The sequence below is a fragment of the Sorex fumeus genome, unplaced genomic scaffold (assembly GCF_029834395.1).
Source record: "Sorex fumeus unplaced genomic scaffold, SorFum_2.1 ptg000073l, whole genome shotgun sequence".
Taxonomy (NCBI): domain Eukaryota; kingdom Metazoa; phylum Chordata; class Mammalia; order Eulipotyphla; family Soricidae; genus Sorex; species Sorex fumeus.
Window position 1 is genome coordinate 383,223 of NW_026606130.1, and position 19,067 is coordinate 402,289.

General features: G+C 42.9%; 1 protein-coding gene and 1 pseudogene across 1 annotated transcript; both read right to left on the reverse strand.

The window, feature by feature from the left end:
* Positions 1–7,530: 7,530 nt before the first annotated feature.
* LOC130038090 (histone H3-7-like) lies at positions 7,531–7,890 on the reverse strand. Its single transcript, XM_056130031.1, has one exon. The coding sequence runs from the start codon at positions 7,888–7,890 to the stop codon at positions 7,531–7,533; it is 360 nt and encodes a 119-aa protein (XP_055986006.1).
* Positions 7,891–15,376: 7,486 nt separating this feature from the next.
* On the reverse strand, positions 15,377–15,455 carry LOC130038238 (uncharacterized; annotated as a pseudogene).
* Between the last annotated feature and the right edge of the window lie 3,612 nt (positions 15,456–19,067).

The window sequence follows — 19,067 nt, forward strand, 5'->3', positions numbered from 1 at the left end:
CCCATCAAAAAATGGGGTGATGAAATGAACAGAAACTTTCTCAAAGAAGAAATCTGAACGGCTAAAAGGCACATGAAAAAATGCTCTACATCACTAATAATCAGGGCAATACATATCAAGACAACAATGAGAAATCATCTCACACCACAGAGACTGGCCCACATCCAAAAGAACAAAAGCAACTGGTGTTGGTGTGGATGTGGTGAGAAAGGGTCTCTCCTTCACTGCTGGTGGGAATGCCGACTGATTCAGCCCTTTTGTAAAACGGTATGGACGATTCTCAAAAAAAATAGAAATTGAGCTCCCATTTGACCCAGCAATACCACTCCTGGGAATATATCCTAGAGAGGCAAAAAAGTACAGTCGAAATGACATCTGCACTTCTATGTTCATTTCTGCACTGTTCACAACAGCCAAAATCTGGAAAAAACTAGAGTATCCGAAAGCAGATGACTCATTAAAGTAACTTTGGTAATCTACACAATGAAGTACTATGCAGCTGTTAGTAAAGATGAAGTCATGAAATTTACATACAAGTGGTACTACATGGAAAGTATCATGCATTCATCTGGGGTATATAACGTAACAAAATAGGAGACTAACACCCAAGATTAGCCGAGATTAGTACCAGGAGGTTCACTCCATGGCTTGGAGGCCAGCTGCACATGCTGGGGGGAAAGACAGCTCAGATAGAGAAGGGAGCACCAAATAAAGTGTGTTCAGAGGATCCTCTCAGGATGAGAGATACGTGCTGAAAGTGTACTATAGACAGAACACGATTGCCACTCAATGCCTCTTTTGCAAACCACAGCACACCAAAGGAGAAAGAAAACAAAAGGGGATACTCTGCCACAAGGGTGGTATGGGATAGGGGGGTTGGGGGGTGGGTGGTATACTGGGTTCATAGGAGGTGGAGAATGGGCACTGGTGGAGGGATGGGTACTCAATTATTATAACTAAAACCGAAGCACAAAAATTTGTATGTCTACAACTGTACTTCATGGTGTTTCACTAATAAAAATTAAAATAAATAAATAAAATTAATTTCAATGCCTTTTGCTTTTAATTTAAAAAATTTAAAAAGTCAACAAAATACACTGCTACTGTCACTGTCCTCCCATTGTTCATCAATTTTCTTGAGCCGGCTCAGTAACGTCTCCATTGTGAGACTTTGTTGTTACTGTGTTTGACATATTGAATACATCATGGGTAGCTTGCCAGACTTTGCCGTGCAGGCAAGATACTCTGGGCAGCTTGCCGGGCTCTCCGAGAGGGGCGGAGGAATCGAACTCGGGTCGGCCATGTTGGCTGCGTGCAAGGCAAATGCCCTACCCGCTGTGCTATCACTCCAGCCCAACAAAATACAGATAAAAGAAATATATCTCAAGATAATAATGGCTATCTACTACAGATTCGCAGCCAACATCATATTCAATGGCAACAAAAGGAAAGATTTCCCTCTAAGGTCAGACATGATGGAAAAGTGTACACTTCCTGCACTATAGTTCAATATAGTTGTAGAAGTCTTTGACAAAACAAAAAGCAATGAAAAAGAAGTGAAAGTCATATAGATTGGGAAAAAAGTAAGCTATTGCTATTTGCAGACTGCATGATAGTATATACACAGAGAACTTTACAATTGCATTTAAAGCTCTTACAAACCCTAAGCCAATACAAAAAGTAGCAAGCTACAAAATCACTGTCACTGTCCTCCTGTTTTTCATCGATTTGCTCGAGCGGGCCCAGTAACGTCTCCATTGGAGACTTTGTTGTTACTGTGTTTGGCATATCGAATATATCACGGGTAGCTTGCCAGGCTCTGCCATGCGGGCGAGTTACTCTCGGTAGCTTGCCGGGCTCTCCAAGAGGGGCGGAGGAATCGAACTCGGGTCAGCCATGTTGGCTGCGAGCAAGGCAAACGCCCTACCACTGTGCTATCACTCCAGCCCATGAGCTATCATTATACAAAAATACATCCTATTTCGATATGTTAGAAATTAACTAGAAATAAGAAAAATTAAAAAGGTAATTCTATTTAAAGCAGTGTGTCCACAATGTAAAATACAGGACCTTTTCCTGTGTCCCCTGGACCAAGAAAGGCCCCACCTCTACCCACCTCTCAAAATCAGGACACACCCCTGTGGACCCATAATGCGGATGCTATCCTCTTTTGTCATCCAGATGTGTCAAGGGCTCCGACTCTCTTCCTGCCCCATTGCCTCTGTCACATGACCGCTTTTTAGGTCCTCTGGACCGAGAAAGACCTTACCCTCACCCACATCTCGGGCTCAAAACAGCACAGATGTATTAATACAGTACAATAATTCCACCTCTTCAACCCCACCAACTCTGGTTTGTTGGTTGTGATATTTTGCCTCAAGTATCTCTATAGTAACTTTCTATGCAAACAAAAATATGTGCACCTCTATGACCACTGTAATAGCATCTTTGGGCACAGAAATTGGTAGACTCACAGTTTATCAGGAGTATCAGCTTGCTGAAAAATAACAAAACAAACCATAGGAAAGCTGAAGCTCAAATCACAGCACCCTCATTAAAAAAATCTTTTAAAATTGAATTGCGTGAGATGCACAGTAACAAACTTTGTCATGACTTGATTTCAGTCATACAATGTTCTAACACCTGTCCCTTCACCAGTGTACATTTTCTATCACCAATATCACCAGTTTTCCTCCAACCACCCAAACCCCAGCCTGCCTCTATGGCAAACACTTTGCTTCTCTTTGTCTCCTCTCTTCTTTCTTTCTTTCTTTCTTTCTTTCTTTCTTTCTTTCTTTCTTTCTTTCTTTCTCTCTTCTTTGTTTCTTTCTTCCTCTCTCTTCTTTCTCTCTTCTTTATTTTTATTTCTCTCTCTTACACACTCCCTTTTACTGTTGGCATTATGGTTTGCAATACTGACACTAAGAGGTTATCCTGTATATCCCTTTACCACTTTTCATCATTCAGTTCTTGTCCAGAGTTATCATTTCTAATTATCATTACCAAAATGGTCTCTTCTCTGTCCTAACTACCTATCCACCCCACCCCCACAACTTGTGGCAAGCTTACAGCAATGGATCGGTCCTCCTGGCCCTCATTCTTCTGTCCTTGGATAGTATTCTCGTACTATGTTTTTTAATATCCCACAGATGACCCTCAAATATTTTTTTTAATTTTATTAAAGAGCCATGATTTATAAAGTAATTATAGTTAAATATTAGGCACACAGTAATTCGACATCAATTTCTCCACCAGTGTCAACTTCTCTCCTGCAGTGTTCCCAGATTTCCTATTTATCCCAATCCCCACTCCACAAACACCACACACATACACAAACACACACACACCTCAATTTGACAGGCACATTGAAAAGTTTCAGAGGTTTCTGCTTATATCTCATGTTTTCATTTCTGTGTTTTGGGTATATGGCTATACAATCAACTCTTTTTTTACAATTTTTATACATTTTATTTTCATAAAGCAGTTTACATTAGTTCATTACAGATAATATTCAAACACCCACCCAACCAGTGAGCATCTTCCCACCACAATAAGAGGGAAGTGTGTGAAGGTTGTATTTCATTCTGGAGCAATTTAAGTCCGTATACACCTAACTCATGACTAGATTAACTGAAGCCCTAGTGCCTGTTCACCCATTACTCCCCCTTTTACTACATTTCCTCATCTATATTCTTTTTTTTTTAATTTTTTTCTTTTTTATTTATTTATTTATTGAATCACCGTGGGAAAGGTTACAAAGCTTTCAGGTTTAGGTCTCAGTCATGCAAATATCAAACACATTTCCCTTTACCAATACTTATTTTTTACCATGAAGAACCCCAATAAAACCCCACCCCCACCCCTCCCAGTCCCTGTGGGGCAGATGAATTCTAGTTAACACTCTATCTGCTTTGATTAGATTCATTGTTTCAATAAAAGATTCACCACTATTATTTAGAGTTTACCCCCCCCCCCAAATCAGACATGCTGAAAAAGCATTGTGAAGTGATTTGCTTTCTACAGCTGGGTTCAAGAATTAAATGTTGGTTTTGGATTTCTGCTATTTTACTTATTGACCCTGGAAGTATTTCTACTGAAAGTCAGATAGTTAAGAAATTGGTTTCTGTGCTCTGGAGTCGTGGCCGTGCTGGAGAGCCGCTAGTGGGGGGCAACTGGTGGCCTCGGGCGTGAAGGGCGGACCAAAACGCCCCCCTTCCCATGAGGTTTTAGTCACCCCCACTCCCCCGGCTCATACCTGCTGTCCACAAGGCTCCCATGCGGCCACCATCTTTCTTTCCAGAGAGGAGAAGGCGACTGGGGCAACACCCTTTCCCCTCCGGACAGACATGATGGCCTGGATTAATGCATAGTCCGTTCACTTTTCTGCTCCAAGCTGCCGGGTTCTGCATTAAGTCCTTGTGCTTTTGGGGCCGTGGCCATGCTGGAGAGCCGCTTGCGGGGGGCAACTGGTGACCTCGGTAGGGCGTGAAGGACGGACCAGAACGCTCCCCTTCCCATGAGGTTTTAGTCGCCCCCACACCCCTGGCTCATACCTGCTGTCCACAAGGCTCCCATGTGGCCGCCATCCTTCTTTCCAGAGAGGAGAAGGCGAATGGGGCAACACCCTTTCCCCTCTGGCAGACTTGATGGCCTAGATTAACGCATAGTCCTTTCACTTTTCTGCTGCAAGCTGCTGGGTTCTGCATTAAGTCCTTGTGCTTCTGGGGCTGTGGCCGTGCTGGAGAGCCGCTCGTGGGGGGCACTGGTGACCTCGCTAGGGTGTGAAGGACGGACCGGAACGCCCCCCTTCCCATGAGGTTTTAGTCGCCCCCACTCCCCCAGCTCATGCCGGCTGTCCTCAAGGCTCCCATGTGGTCGCCATCTTTCTTTGCAGAGAGGAGAGGGCGAATGGGGCAACACCCTTTCCCCTCCAGCAGACTTGATGGCCTGGATTAACGCATAGTCCTTTCACTTTTCTGCTCCAAGCTGCTGGGTTCTGCATTAAATCCTTGTGTTTCTGGGGCTGTGGCCGTGCTGGAGAGCCGCTCATGGGGGGCAACTGGTGGCCTCGGTAGGGCATGAAGGACGGACTGGAGCGCCCCCCTTCCCATGAGGTTTTAGTCGCCCCCACACCCCCGGCTCATACCTGCTGTCCACAAGGCCCCCATGTGGCTGCCATCCTTCTTTCCAGAGAAGAGAGGGCGAATGGGGCAACACCCTTTCCCCTCCGGACAGACATGATGGCCTGGATTAACGCATAGCCCGTTCACTTTTCTGCTCCAAGCTGCTGGGTTCTGCATTAAGTCCTTGTGTTTCTGGGGCTGTGGCCGTGCTCCAAACTTAACTATGATTTTCAGAGAGAAACGTTGGGTGGTTTACTTCCCATGGATCACTTTGTATATAGAGAGATTACGCGGCCGTGCAGTTTTGAGGAAAAGTCCTAGTTCCCGCATACTCGAGCTGTGCTTGTAGAGGCTTCTGGTCACCAGGGTTCCATCTGGGGGAGGCGGGATGCGGTACCTACCCCATCTGGGACTTCCTGATGATCTCGGCTCTTTTTGTAACCTGTTTTTTTTTTCCTTCGGGATCTGTGGATCCCGCCCTCCATGTAGTCCTTCTCTTCGGCTGAATGCTGTAAAGATACCTCATCTATATTCTATATTCTATATTCCACAGATAAGTGAGATCATCCTATTCATCTTAACTCTTCTGGCTTACTTCACTGAACATGACATCTTGTAGTTTCAACCATGTTGCAGCCAATTGCATGATTTCATCATCCCTTGCAGCTTCATAGAATCCCCTTGTGTGTGTGAAAACAACTTCCATTTTCATAATACATTTATATACCATTGGACAAATAGGTGGTTCTGTATCTAAGCTAATGTACTGAGTGTAGAGATGAATAATGGTGTGCATATGTCCTTTTGAGAGTGTTTTTATGTCCTGGGAACAAATGCCCAAAGTAGAATTGTTGCATTATATGACATTTCAATTCTAAATTTACTGAGAACTCTCCATACTGTTTTCCACAGGTGTTTTACTAGATAACATTCCCACCAGCAGTGGATAAGCTTTCCTTTTTCACCACAATCCCACCACCACAGATTGTTCCTACTATTTTTGTTATGTGCCATTTTCACTGGTGTGAAATGGTATCTCATTGTTTTCTTGATTTTGATTTCTCTAATGATAAGTGATGTTGAGCATTTTTTGTTCATGTGTCTATTGACCAACTGCCTGTCTTCCTCTGAGAAGTGTCTATTCATTTCCTCTCCGCATTTGTTAATAAGGTTTTTGAATTTTTTTGTTGATCTTTGTGAGTACTTTACATATCCTGAATATCAAACCTTTATTTGATGAATTCACAGCAATTTTCCCATTCAGTTAGCTGTATTTTAGTTTTAGTCTGTGGTCTTTTTTCTGCCATGCAGAATATCTTTAACTTTATGAAGGCACCTTTGAGGTCAAATCTTGAAGTGTTCTGCCTATATTTTTCTCAATGTATTTTATAGTTTCTCGTCAGATCTCAAGGTCTTTGATCCATTTGATTTGACTTTTGTGTGAAGTGTAATATATGGATCCAGCTTTAATTTCTTGCAGGTAGTTATCCAATCTTCCCTACACCATTTGTTGAAGAGGCTATCTTTACTTTATTTCATGTTCTTAGCTCCTTTATTGCAAACTAACTTCCCCTATATATGTGGTTTTGTCATAGGGTATTCGATTTTAACCCATTGATCGAAGGGTCTGTCTTTATTCAAGCACCATGTAGCTTTGATTACTATAACTATACAGTTCCAAATTAGGTAATGAAATTTTCCAAATAAGGTAATGAAAATTCCAAATAAGGTAATTAAGTTACCTCGCAATTCTTTATTTTTCAGTATGATTCTAGCTATTCACAGTCTTTTTTAATTCTATAAAAACATTTTTATTGACTTTTATAGATCCTTGAAAAATGTCATCTGAATTTGGATGGCGATTGCATTGAATCTATATAATAGCTTTTGTAGGATAATCATTTTATTTCATTTTATTTTTCTCATTAAGAGTTTGAATAAAGGGCAATCTATAAGGTAGATACCACAAAACCATATCATATATAAGAATACTCCTTTGGTCTTTGCTTTGTGTCATCCTGATTCATTTTTAGTTGCCTAAAAAGTAAAGCCTGGAACCAAAATGCAGAATTAAGGCTCATTTATAAAAACATCTGAGTGACAGTATAGTTTACTAATAATAGGCAAATTAAAAACACATTTTTGAGTATAGGTATTTTCACAAAGCAACAGGTAAATACTCCCATCTCTAAATGACTATTATTTTTTCCATAAATTTTATATTCACATTAAAGTGAAAATTAACTTGGTGGTGAAATATAGTACAATGCTGCAATTTTCTGAAAACCATTCTTCCATGAATATACTGTCACTGTCATCACTGTCATCCCATTAATCATCAAACACTCGAGTGGGCACCAGTAGCGTCTCCATTTGTCCTAGCCCTGAGATTTTAGCATAGTAAACTTTATGCTCTCTCTACGCAGATGTGGCACACCAGCTGGATTTCCTTGGGCATAATGGTGATGCGCTTGGCAGGGAATGCGCAAAGGTTGGTGTCCTCAAATAACCCCACCAGATAGGCATCATATACTTCCTGCAGCGCCATGGCGGCCGAGCTCTGAGAGCACAGGTCGGTCTTGAAATCCTTCAATATCTTGCGCACCAGACACTGGAATGGCAGCTTGCGGATCTCACATTGTGCCACGGTGTCAGGCTGGTAGTGGTGCAGCTTCTTTACGCCACCCATGGCTTGTGTGTTTTTGCGGGCCGCCTTGGTGGCCAGCTGCTTGCCGGGTGCCTTCCCGCCTGTTGACTTGCACGCCATCTACTTAGTATGAGCCCTCTCGTTCTTCCCAACTCAGCTGGAGACTCCTTCAGGGTTAGGGAAAGGAGACCCATTTTAGCTACTATTGTTGGCATATTTGGTACATCACAGGTGGCTTGCCAGGCTCTGCCATGTGGGCTGGATATGCTTGGTAGCTTGCCAGGCTCTCCAGGGGGGGAGACGGAGGCTTTTGGGGCGATCTCTAATTGTCCCTGCAGGTGTTCCCAGTCTACCGAATGTAAGCTCCTGGTGACTGCCTGCTGTAACAATTTGTATGCTGACAACAGGCACCTGCCTGTGTCTCCGGGCAGCTCCTAGAGCATCTGTGGCCACAGGTTGATCTCCTTGAGGTTGATGAAGTGCACCTGGAGGTTGTTTAATGGTTGGCAGAGCAAGATCCTATCGCATAGGGTCTGTGCCAGGTCGAACACCTGTGCTGAGTCCCAAGTCACTCCGTGGTTGGCGGACAGCGTCCTGTAGTGGACAAGTCATTTTGCGGGTTACTGTCGCTGATCCATGCTCAATGGTGTTGTGACTCAACCCAGGCAGGGGAGGTGGTGATGCTGTGGCTGCCACCACAGTCTCCTCGCCCCGCTGACACCATTCTGTATTAATCCCACAAAGCAGCCAGTGATGTCCAGCAGGAATCACGTGCAGAGTTCCAGCAGGGATCACACGCAGAATTCCATGCTCGGTGTGCTGAGTCACGTGTCACCCAGAGCGAGATGGTAAGCCGGGTTTGGGAGAGCACAAGGGGTTCAACCTGCATCGGCGCCATCACAAGACTAGAATAGTGTCATAGTGCCAGGTGGAGTAGGCAGTCATCAGTGCAGGCCATAGGTTCCTGCCACCATCTCATGGCAAAGCTTCGTTTCCTGGACCCTTCCTCAGGACTTGGAGTTTCTCTCTGTGGACCATCTTCTGGATGTAGGAAGGTAGACAGGGAAGGGCCCCAAAGCAATGCAATTTCTCAAGATCAAGGGAGACTGGGAGGGTGGTAAGACTGAGGATGACCCAGTGCCACTGGCAATTCATCCAGTGAGAAAGTCCACAAGAACTGGCCCATCTCAGACTGAGACCCAATTCTTTCTGTGACGTCACAAATTCTGGAGCTAGTCAAGTCAATCTCTTCATCAGAGTTTCCAGATAAAACCTGTTGTACTTCACTGTGTGTCTCCTCCTGAAATTCTTTTCTGAGAAGCAAATGCTTCTAAAAGTATCCTAAGCTCCTACAGGGACTTTTCTTTCCTGCAAGGAGCAAGGCTCCCAGCAGGCAGACTATTATTCACGAATATAAATGGATGGAAAACCTTATGTAATGTTATGAAGTATCTCATAACATGGCTGTGTGTAACCCCATCAACGGCCAAGATCCAGAGACTATAAAACCAAGCTCCCAGAAGAGAACAACGCAGTCTCCTTCTCCCCATGCCTGGCTGTCGTCACTGGGGCCCCTTTAGGGGGTCAGGTTGAGTTTCCTTCTCTGCCCTGAGCAGAGCCCCGGCAGCTGAAGACCTCCGGGACCCAGCCACAGCCATGCTAAGACCACTCTCCACACACTTGGATGAGCCTCACACATGAGGGAATCCACAGAGGAACCCAGGTGTGCGGGACCCGGGGCTGAGATCTCCAAGCCTGCTCAGTTGGGAACTGGGCCTCCTCTACCCAGATCCCCCATCTTCCAGTAGCTAGACAGTTACACCAACCAACTGTCGTGTAACCCCATCAACGGCCAGGATCCAGAGACTATAAAACCAAGCTGCTTAAAGCTTATTGAAGACCTCTTATTGTCTACTTTTCTCTCTCAGAGAACCCAGCAGGCTAACAAGAGTATCTTGCCCGCATATACGCCTGACTGGGAACATCTGAAAAGGTGAGTAGAGGCTGCCCCCAAAGCCTCCATCCCTCTCGGAGCGTCCAGCAAGCTACCGAGAGTATCCCGCCCACATAGCAGAGCCTGGCAAGCTACCCGTGGCATGCTCAATATGCCAAAAACAGTAACAATGATGATCCTCATTCCCCTGACCGTGAAAGAGCCCCCAATATGCCATCGGGCTACACTAGCATGTGACAGGGATGAATGGAGACGTTACTGGTGCCCACTTGAGCAAATCAATAAACAATGGGATGATAGTGATAGTGATAGTGATTTTCTCCATTTGAATTTCTTCTTTGAGGAAATTTCTGTTCATATCTTCTCCCCATTTTTATGGGGTTGGGTGTGTTTTCTTTTAATGTTCTACCATTGCCTTATATATCTTTGATATTAACTCCTTAGGTTAATATCAAAAGTTTGGGGTGAATGGTTTTTCCAATTCAATGGGCTGTCTCTGCATTTCAGTCACTGTTTCTTTTGAGTTGCTGAAGCTTCTTATTTTAATGTAATCCCATTTGTCAATCTTCGCTCCTACATACTTGGTGAGCAGTGTTTCATGTTTGAAGATAATTTGAGCTTCCTTCAATGTCTTGGAGGGTTTTGTCTATGTTTTCTTCCATGTACCTCATGGATTCAGATCTGATGTTGAGGTCTTTAATCTATTTTACTCTGACTTTTGTGCATGGTGGAGATCATGTTCATTTTTTAAAACGTAGCTGTCCAGTTTTCCCAGTACCACGTTAAAGAGACTTTCCTTGCTCCACTTCATATTTCTTCCTCCCTTATCAAGATTAGGTGATAGTGTATTTGAGGGTCTGTGCCAGGATATTCAAATTTACTCCACTGGTCTGCAGGTCTGTCTTTATTCCAATAACATTCTGTTTTAATAACAACCACTTTGTGTTAGAGTTTGATGTTGGAGAAGGTGATGCCTCCCATCTTCTTTTTCCCAATGATTACTTTAGCTATTCATGGGGGTGTTTATTGTTCCATGAACAGGGGGTGTGCCTCCATTTTCTTGTGCCTCTTTTATTTCTTGCAGCAGCGTTTTGTAGGTTTTTTTGAACAGGTCCTTCTCATCCTTAGTTAAGGTGATTCCGAGGTACTTGATTTTCTGTGCTACAATTATGGACAGGATTGTTTTCTTAATATCACTTTCTTCTCATTCATCATTTGCATATAGGAAAGCCATGATTATAGAGTATTGATTTTGTAACTTGCCACTCTACAATTGTATATTATCTATTGTTTCTAGGAGCTTTTTGGTAGAGGCTTTAGGATTCTCTAAGTATAGTATCATGTCATCTGTAAATAGTTAGAGGTTGAATTTTTCCTTTCCTATCTGGATGCCCTTAAAATCTTCTTCTTCTTCTCTAACTTCTATGGCAAGTACTTCCCGCACTATATTGAGTAGAAGTTCAAAAAGTGGGCATACTTATGACTGGTTAAAGAAACTTTGGTACATCTACACAATGGAATACAATGAAGCAGTTAGAAATGATGAAGTCATGAAATTTACAAACAAGTGGTTCTACATGGAAAGTATAATGCTAAGTGAAATGAGTCATAAAGAAAGGGACAGACAACAGTAAAGTTGCAGGATATAAAATTAATGTCCCAAAATCAATGGCCTTTCTATATGCAAATAATGAAAGAGAGGAAAGTGACATGAAAAAAAATAATCCCGTTCACAATCGTGACCTAGAAAACCAAATACCTCGGACCCAGCCTAACTAAAGAGGTAAAGGACCTCTACATTGAAAACTACAAAATGCTACTTCATGTACTCCAAAAGAGGGCACGAGTAATTGAAAACATATCCCCTGCTCATGGATAGGAAGAATTAACATTGCAAAAATGGCAATACTCCCCAAAGCACTATATAGATTCAATGCGATCCCTATAAGGATACCATGAAATTCTTCAAAGAAATTCATCAAGCACTCCTGAAATTCATATAGAACAAGAAACACCCACGAATAGCTAAAGCAATTCTTGGGGAAAAGACATGGGGAGGTATTAACCTCCCCAACCGCAAACTCTACTACAAAACGGTAATAATTAAAACGGCATGGTACTGGAAAAGGGCAGGGCTGCAGACCAAAGGAACAGGGTGGAATATCCCTACACACAACCCCAAATGTATGAACATCTAATCTTTGATTAAGGAGCAAGAAATATGAAGTGGAGCAAGGAAAGCCTCTTCAACAAATGATGCTGGTATAACTGGACAACCACAAGCAAAAAAATGGGCTTAGAACTCGACGTAAAACAATGCACAAAAGTCAGATCAAAATGGATTAATGATCTCAACATCAGACCAAAATCCATAAGATACATCAAAGACAAGGTCAGCAAAACCTTCCAGGATATTGAGGCTAATGCTATCTTCAAAGACGACACTCCACGACCAACCAAGTGGAAACAGAGATAAACAATTGGGACTCTTAAATTAAGAAGCTTCTGGACCTCAAAAAATATAGTGACCATAATACAAAGACAATCTACAGAATGGGAAAGGATATTTACCCAATACTCATCTGATGGGACCAACCTGGCTCTGTCGGCAGCTGGTGGGTGTGATGCCTACCTACTGGAAGATGGGGAGTCTGGGTGGAGAAGGCCCAGTCCCAATCTGAGTAAGCTTGGAGACCTCAGCCCCAGGAACCGTATGCCTGGATTCCTCTGCCAGTTCTTTCATGCATGAGGCCCGTCTGGACGTGTGGAGAGTGGTCCCAGCATGGCCGTGGCTGGCTCCGGAGGTCCTCAGCTGCTGGGGCTCTGCTCGGAGCGGGGGGGGGGGGGAGAGAAACTAAACCCTACCTCTTCCAAGGGGCCCCGGTGAGGACAGCCAGGCTGGGGGGCAGGAGACTGCACTGTTCTCCTCCGGGAGCTGGGTTTTATAGTCTCTGTGTCTTGGCTGTTGATGGGACCAACCTGGCGCTGTCGGCACGACATCTTATTATCTTTCCTTTGGAGAACCTGGCAGGCTACAAAAAGCATCCTGCCCGCACGGCAGAGTCTGGCAAACTTCCCGTGTCACACTTAATATGCCAAATACCAATAACAATGATGGATCTCATCCTCCTAATCCTGAAAGAGCATTGAAATGGCTCTTTCAAAATCTCAGGGCTAAGTAGAAGGAGACGTTACTGGTGCCTGCTCGAGACAATTGATGAACAACAGGGTGATTGTGATCGTGACCCATCTGATAAGGGGTTGATATCAAGGATATACAAAGCACTGGTTGAACTCCAAAAGAAGAAAACAACTAACCCCTTCAAAAAATGGGATGATGAAATGAACAAAAACTTTCTCAAAGAAGAAATCCGAACGGCTAAAAGGCACATGAGAAAATGCTCTCCATCACTAATCATCAGTGAGATGCAGATCAAAACAACAATGAGATATCACCTCACACCACAGAGACTGGCCAACATCCAAAAGAAGAGGGGCAATGGGTGTTGGCGCAGATGTGGCGAGAAAGGGACTCTCCTTCACTGCTGGTGGGAATGCTGACTGGTCCAGTCCTTTCGGAAAACAGTATGGACGATTCTCAAAAAATTAGAAATTGATATCCCATTTGATCCAGAAATGCCACTCCTGTGAATATATCCTAGAGAGGCAAAAATTAAAATAGTCGAAGTGACATCTGCACTTCTATGTTCATTGCTCCACTGTTTACAATAGCTAGAATCTGGAAAAAACCTGAGTGCTCGAGAACAGAAGACTGGTTAAAGAAACTTTGGTACAACTATACAATGGAGTACTATGCAGCTGTTAGAAAAGACGAAGTCATGAAATTTACGTACAAATGGTACTACATGGAAAGCATCATGCTAAATGAAATGAATCAGAAATAGAGGGACAGACATAGAAACATTGTATTCATCTGGGGAATAGAAAGTAAGAAAATAGGAGACTAACATCCTAGAATAGTGAAGATATGGTACAGAAGTTTTACTCCATCGCTTGAAGGCCAACTGCACAGAGTATGGGAAAGGGCAGCTCAGACAGAGAAGGGAACACCAAGTAAAAGGTGTTCGGAGTATTCTCCCGGGATGGGAGATGCATGCTGAAAGTAGACTATGGACCAAACATGTTTGACACTCAATGCCTCTTTTGCAAACCTTAACAAACACTGCCACAGAGGCGGGATGGGATGGGGGTATGGGAGGGGACGGAGGTTTACTGGGATCATTGATGGTGGAGAATGGGCACTGGTGGATGGATTGGTACTTAATCATTGTATGACTGAAAGCCAAATACAAAAACTTCTAAGGTCAACAACTGTACCACATGGTGTTTCACTAATAAAAGATTATAAAATAAAATAAGAGAATAAAAAAGAGAGGGACAGACATAGAAAGACTACACTCATCTGGGGAATATAAAGTAACAGAAAGGGAGATGAACACCCAAGAATAGTTTAGATAAGTACCAGGAGGTCTGCTCCATGGCTTGGAAGCCGGAAGTACATGCTGGGGGAAAAGGCAGCTCAGATAGGGAAGGGAACACCAAGTAAAGGGTGTTTGAAGAACTTGCTCAGGATGCAAGATATGTGTTGAAAGTAGACTATAGACCGAATACGAAGGTCATTCAAAACCTCTATTGCAAACCACAACATCCTAAAGGAAAGATGAGCAAAAGGGAATGCCCTGCCACAGAGGTGGGCAGGGTGGGGGGATGGGGAGGTGGGAGGGCCACTAGGTTCATTGATGGTGGAGAATGGGCACTGGTGGAGGGATGGGTACTTGGTCATTGTATAACTGAAACCCAAACACAAACGTCTGTAAATCTACAACTGTACCTCATGGTGTTTCACTAATATAAATAAATAGCACAGCGGGTAGGGCGTTCGCCTTACAAGCGGCCAACATGGCCGACCCGAGTTCGATTCCTCCGCCCCTCTCGGAGAGCCCGGCAAGCTACCGAGAGTATTGGATATGCCAGACACAGTAACAACAAAGTCTCCAATGGAGACGTTACTGGGCCCGCTCGAGCAAATAAATAAATAAATAAATAAATAAATAAATAAATAAGTGGGCATTCTTGTTTTGTTTCTATTGTAAATGGAAGGCATTTAGTTTTTCTCCACTGAGAATTATGCTTGCTGTGGGCTTGTGGTAGATGGCTTTGACTATATTAAGGAAAGTTCCTTCGACTCCCATTCTGTTGAGAGTTTTTATCATAAATAGATGCTGTATCTTGTCAAAATCTTTTTCTGTACCTATTTATATGATCATATAGTTTTTATCTTTTATTGATATGGTGTATTATGTTGATTGACTTGCGAATATTAAAGCATCCTTGCATCCTCGGCATTAATCCTAGTCGATCATCCTATTCATCCTTTTGATGAGTCGTTGGATTCTATTTGCTAGCATTTTTTGAGGATCATCAGTGTTCATTAGGGATATAGGTCTGAAATTTGGAATTCTTTATCCAAGAAATGCAGAGGATTTTCAAGGATCTACTCAAAGAATCAATGGAGGAGATATCCATAAAATTAAAAGAAGAAATGAAAGAAACAGTAGAACAGATAATCGAGAAAATTCAGGAAGAAATGAGAGCAGAAATATAAAAACTACAAAAAGAAGTGTCACAAATAAAGGATTCGGTAGATGAAATTAAAAACTCAATAAGAACAGATACTACACTTGATCTTAGCCAAAGGCTGAGAAGTGATGGAGCAAACACTCCTGAAATTTATATGGAACAATAAGAACCCACAAATAGCTAAAGCAATTCTAGGGAAAAGGAAAACGGGAGGAATCAACCTCCCTAACTTCAAACTCTACTACAAAGCAGTAATAATTAAAACAACATGGTACTGGAACAAAGGCACAGCTATAGACCAATGGAAGTGGAGCAAGGAAAGCCTCTGGTGGAAATGCCGACTGGTTCAGCCCTTTTGGAAAACAGTATGGACAATTCTCAAAAAATTAGAAATTGAGCTCCCATTTGACCCAGCAATACCACTCCTGGGATATATCCCAGAGAGGCAAAAAAGAATAGTCGAAGTCATAAAATTTACATAAAAGTGGTACTACATGGAAAGTATCATGTTAAGCGAAATGAGTCAGAAAGAGAGTGATAGACATAGAAAGATTGCATTCATTTGGGGAACATAAAGTAACAAAATAGGAGACTAACAACCAAGAGTGGCTGAGATTAGTACCAGGAGGTTTGCTCCATGGCTTGGAGGACAGACACACATGCTAGGGGAAAAGGAGCTCAGATAGAGAAGGGAGCACCAAATAAAGGGTGTTGGGAGGATCCTCCCAGGATGGGAGAAGGATGCTGAAAGTAGACTATAGACCAAACATGATTGCCATTCAATGCCTCTTTTGCAAACCACAACACCCAAAAGGAGAGAGAGAACAAAGGGGAATGCCCTGCCACAGAGGCAGGGTGGGATGGGGGGTTGGAGGATGGGAAGGATACTTGGACACATGGTGGTGGAAAATAGGCAGGTGGAGGGATGGGTATTTGATCATTGTATAATTGAAATCAAGCAGAAAAATTAGTAAGTCTACAACTGTACCTCATGGTGTTTTACTAATAAAAATTAAAAAATTAAAGAAAAAATAAACCTTCAAAAAAGTGAACATAAAAAAATAAGTAAGGGGTGTATGGTGCCACCAGCAGGTCAATTTGTACCTTGTAGGCGAGTGCATCAGCAGCCTGATGGCACCGTCAAGCTTTCAGATACCCCAAAATTGCTGCTGTGCCTTTGGCCAGACCCCAAAAACTTGGCGCAAAGTTTACCAAGAAAGTAAACAGCCAAAAGTTAGGTATGTGTGAGACACACCCAGAAACCACCTCCAGCTCAGCTATATAATTGGAGGCATGGCCTCTCCTCTCTGGTTCGTAATCGAACTGCTTAACAGCCATGATCCCAATGACTCAGAAACGAATCTCAGAATCCAGAGGCTTTTGGCAGAAAGGCATCCTGTTCCTGCAGTAGGTTACTGGCGCTGGGCCACTCCAGGTGGGAATAGGTTTTATGCCTTGGCCTGTTCCCCTTGGCGGCCCGGTGACCGCCATCCTCCAGAGGACACTGGACAGTCAGGTTTGGGCCTGCAGTGATGAGACACACGGGGCTTCACCACAAGTGGGTGGAACCAGCCCTTTCCTTCCTATCCCAGCAAGACCCCGAGTCAACACCTGCAAATGGCCTCTCTGGCTCCTGATTAAGGTAATTAACGGCCTGATCCCAGAGACTCAGGAACAAATCTTGAAACGCAGCAGCTTTTGGCAGAAATGCATCTGGACCGCATACAAGGTAGCCGCCGCCTCAGAGCTTATTGGAAAGCCAGGTTGGAGCCGGCGGTGGTGGGGCAACTGCAGTCTCATGAGATGGGGGACTGAAAAGTTACTGAAAAGTTCCCAGAGTTAAAGAATGCAGACATCCAGATCCAAGGAACCAGAAGGGTGCCAGCTAAAAGAGACCCTAATAAAAACACTCCAAGGCATATCATAGTCTGAACGATGGATGCTGTGTACAGAGACACAATACTACAAGCAGCAAGGTCAAAGAAGGAAATCACAAACAAAGGAGCACCCCTCAGATTCCCAGCAGACCTATCAGAGGAAACCTTTCAAGCCCAAGACACTGGTGGGATAGAGTGAAAAAACGCAATGAAATGAACACCTAACCAAGAATACTTTATCCAGCTAAACTCTCAATCAAACTCGATGGACCTATACACCATTTTGTAGATAGACACCAGCTCAGGAACTTCATAGACTCAAAACCAAATCTAAAAGAAGGATTAAAGGGGCTCCTATAAGATAAGAAGGAAAACACTTATAAACACAGCCAACGCCTACAGAAAGATGGCACAAAACCCCATGGCAATAATCTCTCTCAATGTCAGTGGTCTAAATACACCAATCAATAGACACAGAGTGGCGAAATGAATCCAGAAACTGAAACCAACAATCTGCTGTCTACAAGAAATTCATCTGAACAATCAGAACAAACACAGACTCAAAGTTAAAGGATGAAAACAATCCTGCAAGCAAACAGCTCCCTCAAAAAAGCTGGGGCGGCCATACTATTATCAACAACATATTTCAGGTTGAAAAAGATTAGAAAGGAGAGCCAAGGCCATTTTTTATTTATCAAGGGATATGTACAACAGGAAGAAATCACATTCTTAAATGTATATGCACCAAATGAGGGACCAGCTAAGTACTTAAAACAACTGCTACCAGATTTTAAGGGGGACAATGCTAGCAACCCAATAGTAGTTGGAGACTTCAACATTACCTTATCACCTCTGGATAGATCAACAAGAATAGTACTCAACAAGGAAACATTGGCTTTGAAGGTAGAACTAGAAGATAGAGGGCTAATAGACCTATATAGGGCTTTACACCCCCAAAAGAAAGAATACATATTCTCCTCCAGTGCACACAGAACATTCTCCAAAATAGACCACATGCTAGGCCACAAAACATACCTCAATAGAATCAGGAAGATAGAAGTAGTATCAACAATCTTCTCAGACCACAATGCACTCAAGATACAAGAGAATCACACAAAGACATCGAAAAACAAATCAAGCACCTAGAAATTAAACAACTCAATGTTGAACAACGAGTGGGTCAGGAAGGAAATAAAAGACTAAATCAAAAGATACCTGGAAACAAACGAGAGTGAAGACACTAGCTACTAGAACCTATGGGATGCAGTTAAAACCGTGCGAAGAGGAAAATTTATAGCGTTGCAATTCCTACGGAAAGAAGAAAGGGCCTACATAGATAACCTAACCACACAGCTCAAGATCTTAGAAAAATACCAACAATTGGAACCAAAAATTGGCCGTAGTAAAGAAATAATAAAACTTAGAGCAGAAATTAACGACATGGAAACCTAAGAAACAATCTGAAAGGTCAATGAAACCAAGAGCAGATTGTTTGTGAAAATAAATAAGATTGATAAACCACTAGCAAGACTCACAAGAAAGAAAGAGAACCCTAATAAACCGAATAAGAAATGAAAAAATGGGACATTACAACAGAAACCAAAGAAATTCAAAGATCATCAGAGACTACTTTGAGAATCTATATGCCACAAAACAAGAGAACCTAGAAGAAATGGATAAGTTCCTGAATTCCTGTAATCTCCCAATACTGAAACAGGAAGACTTGGGATACCTGAATAGACCCATTCATATCAGGAAGATGAAGCGGTAATCAAAGTCTTCCCCAAAACAAAAGCAGAGGCCCAGACAGGTTCACTAGTGAATTCTTTCAAACATTTAAAGAAGACCTTTTGCCACTTCTCTTC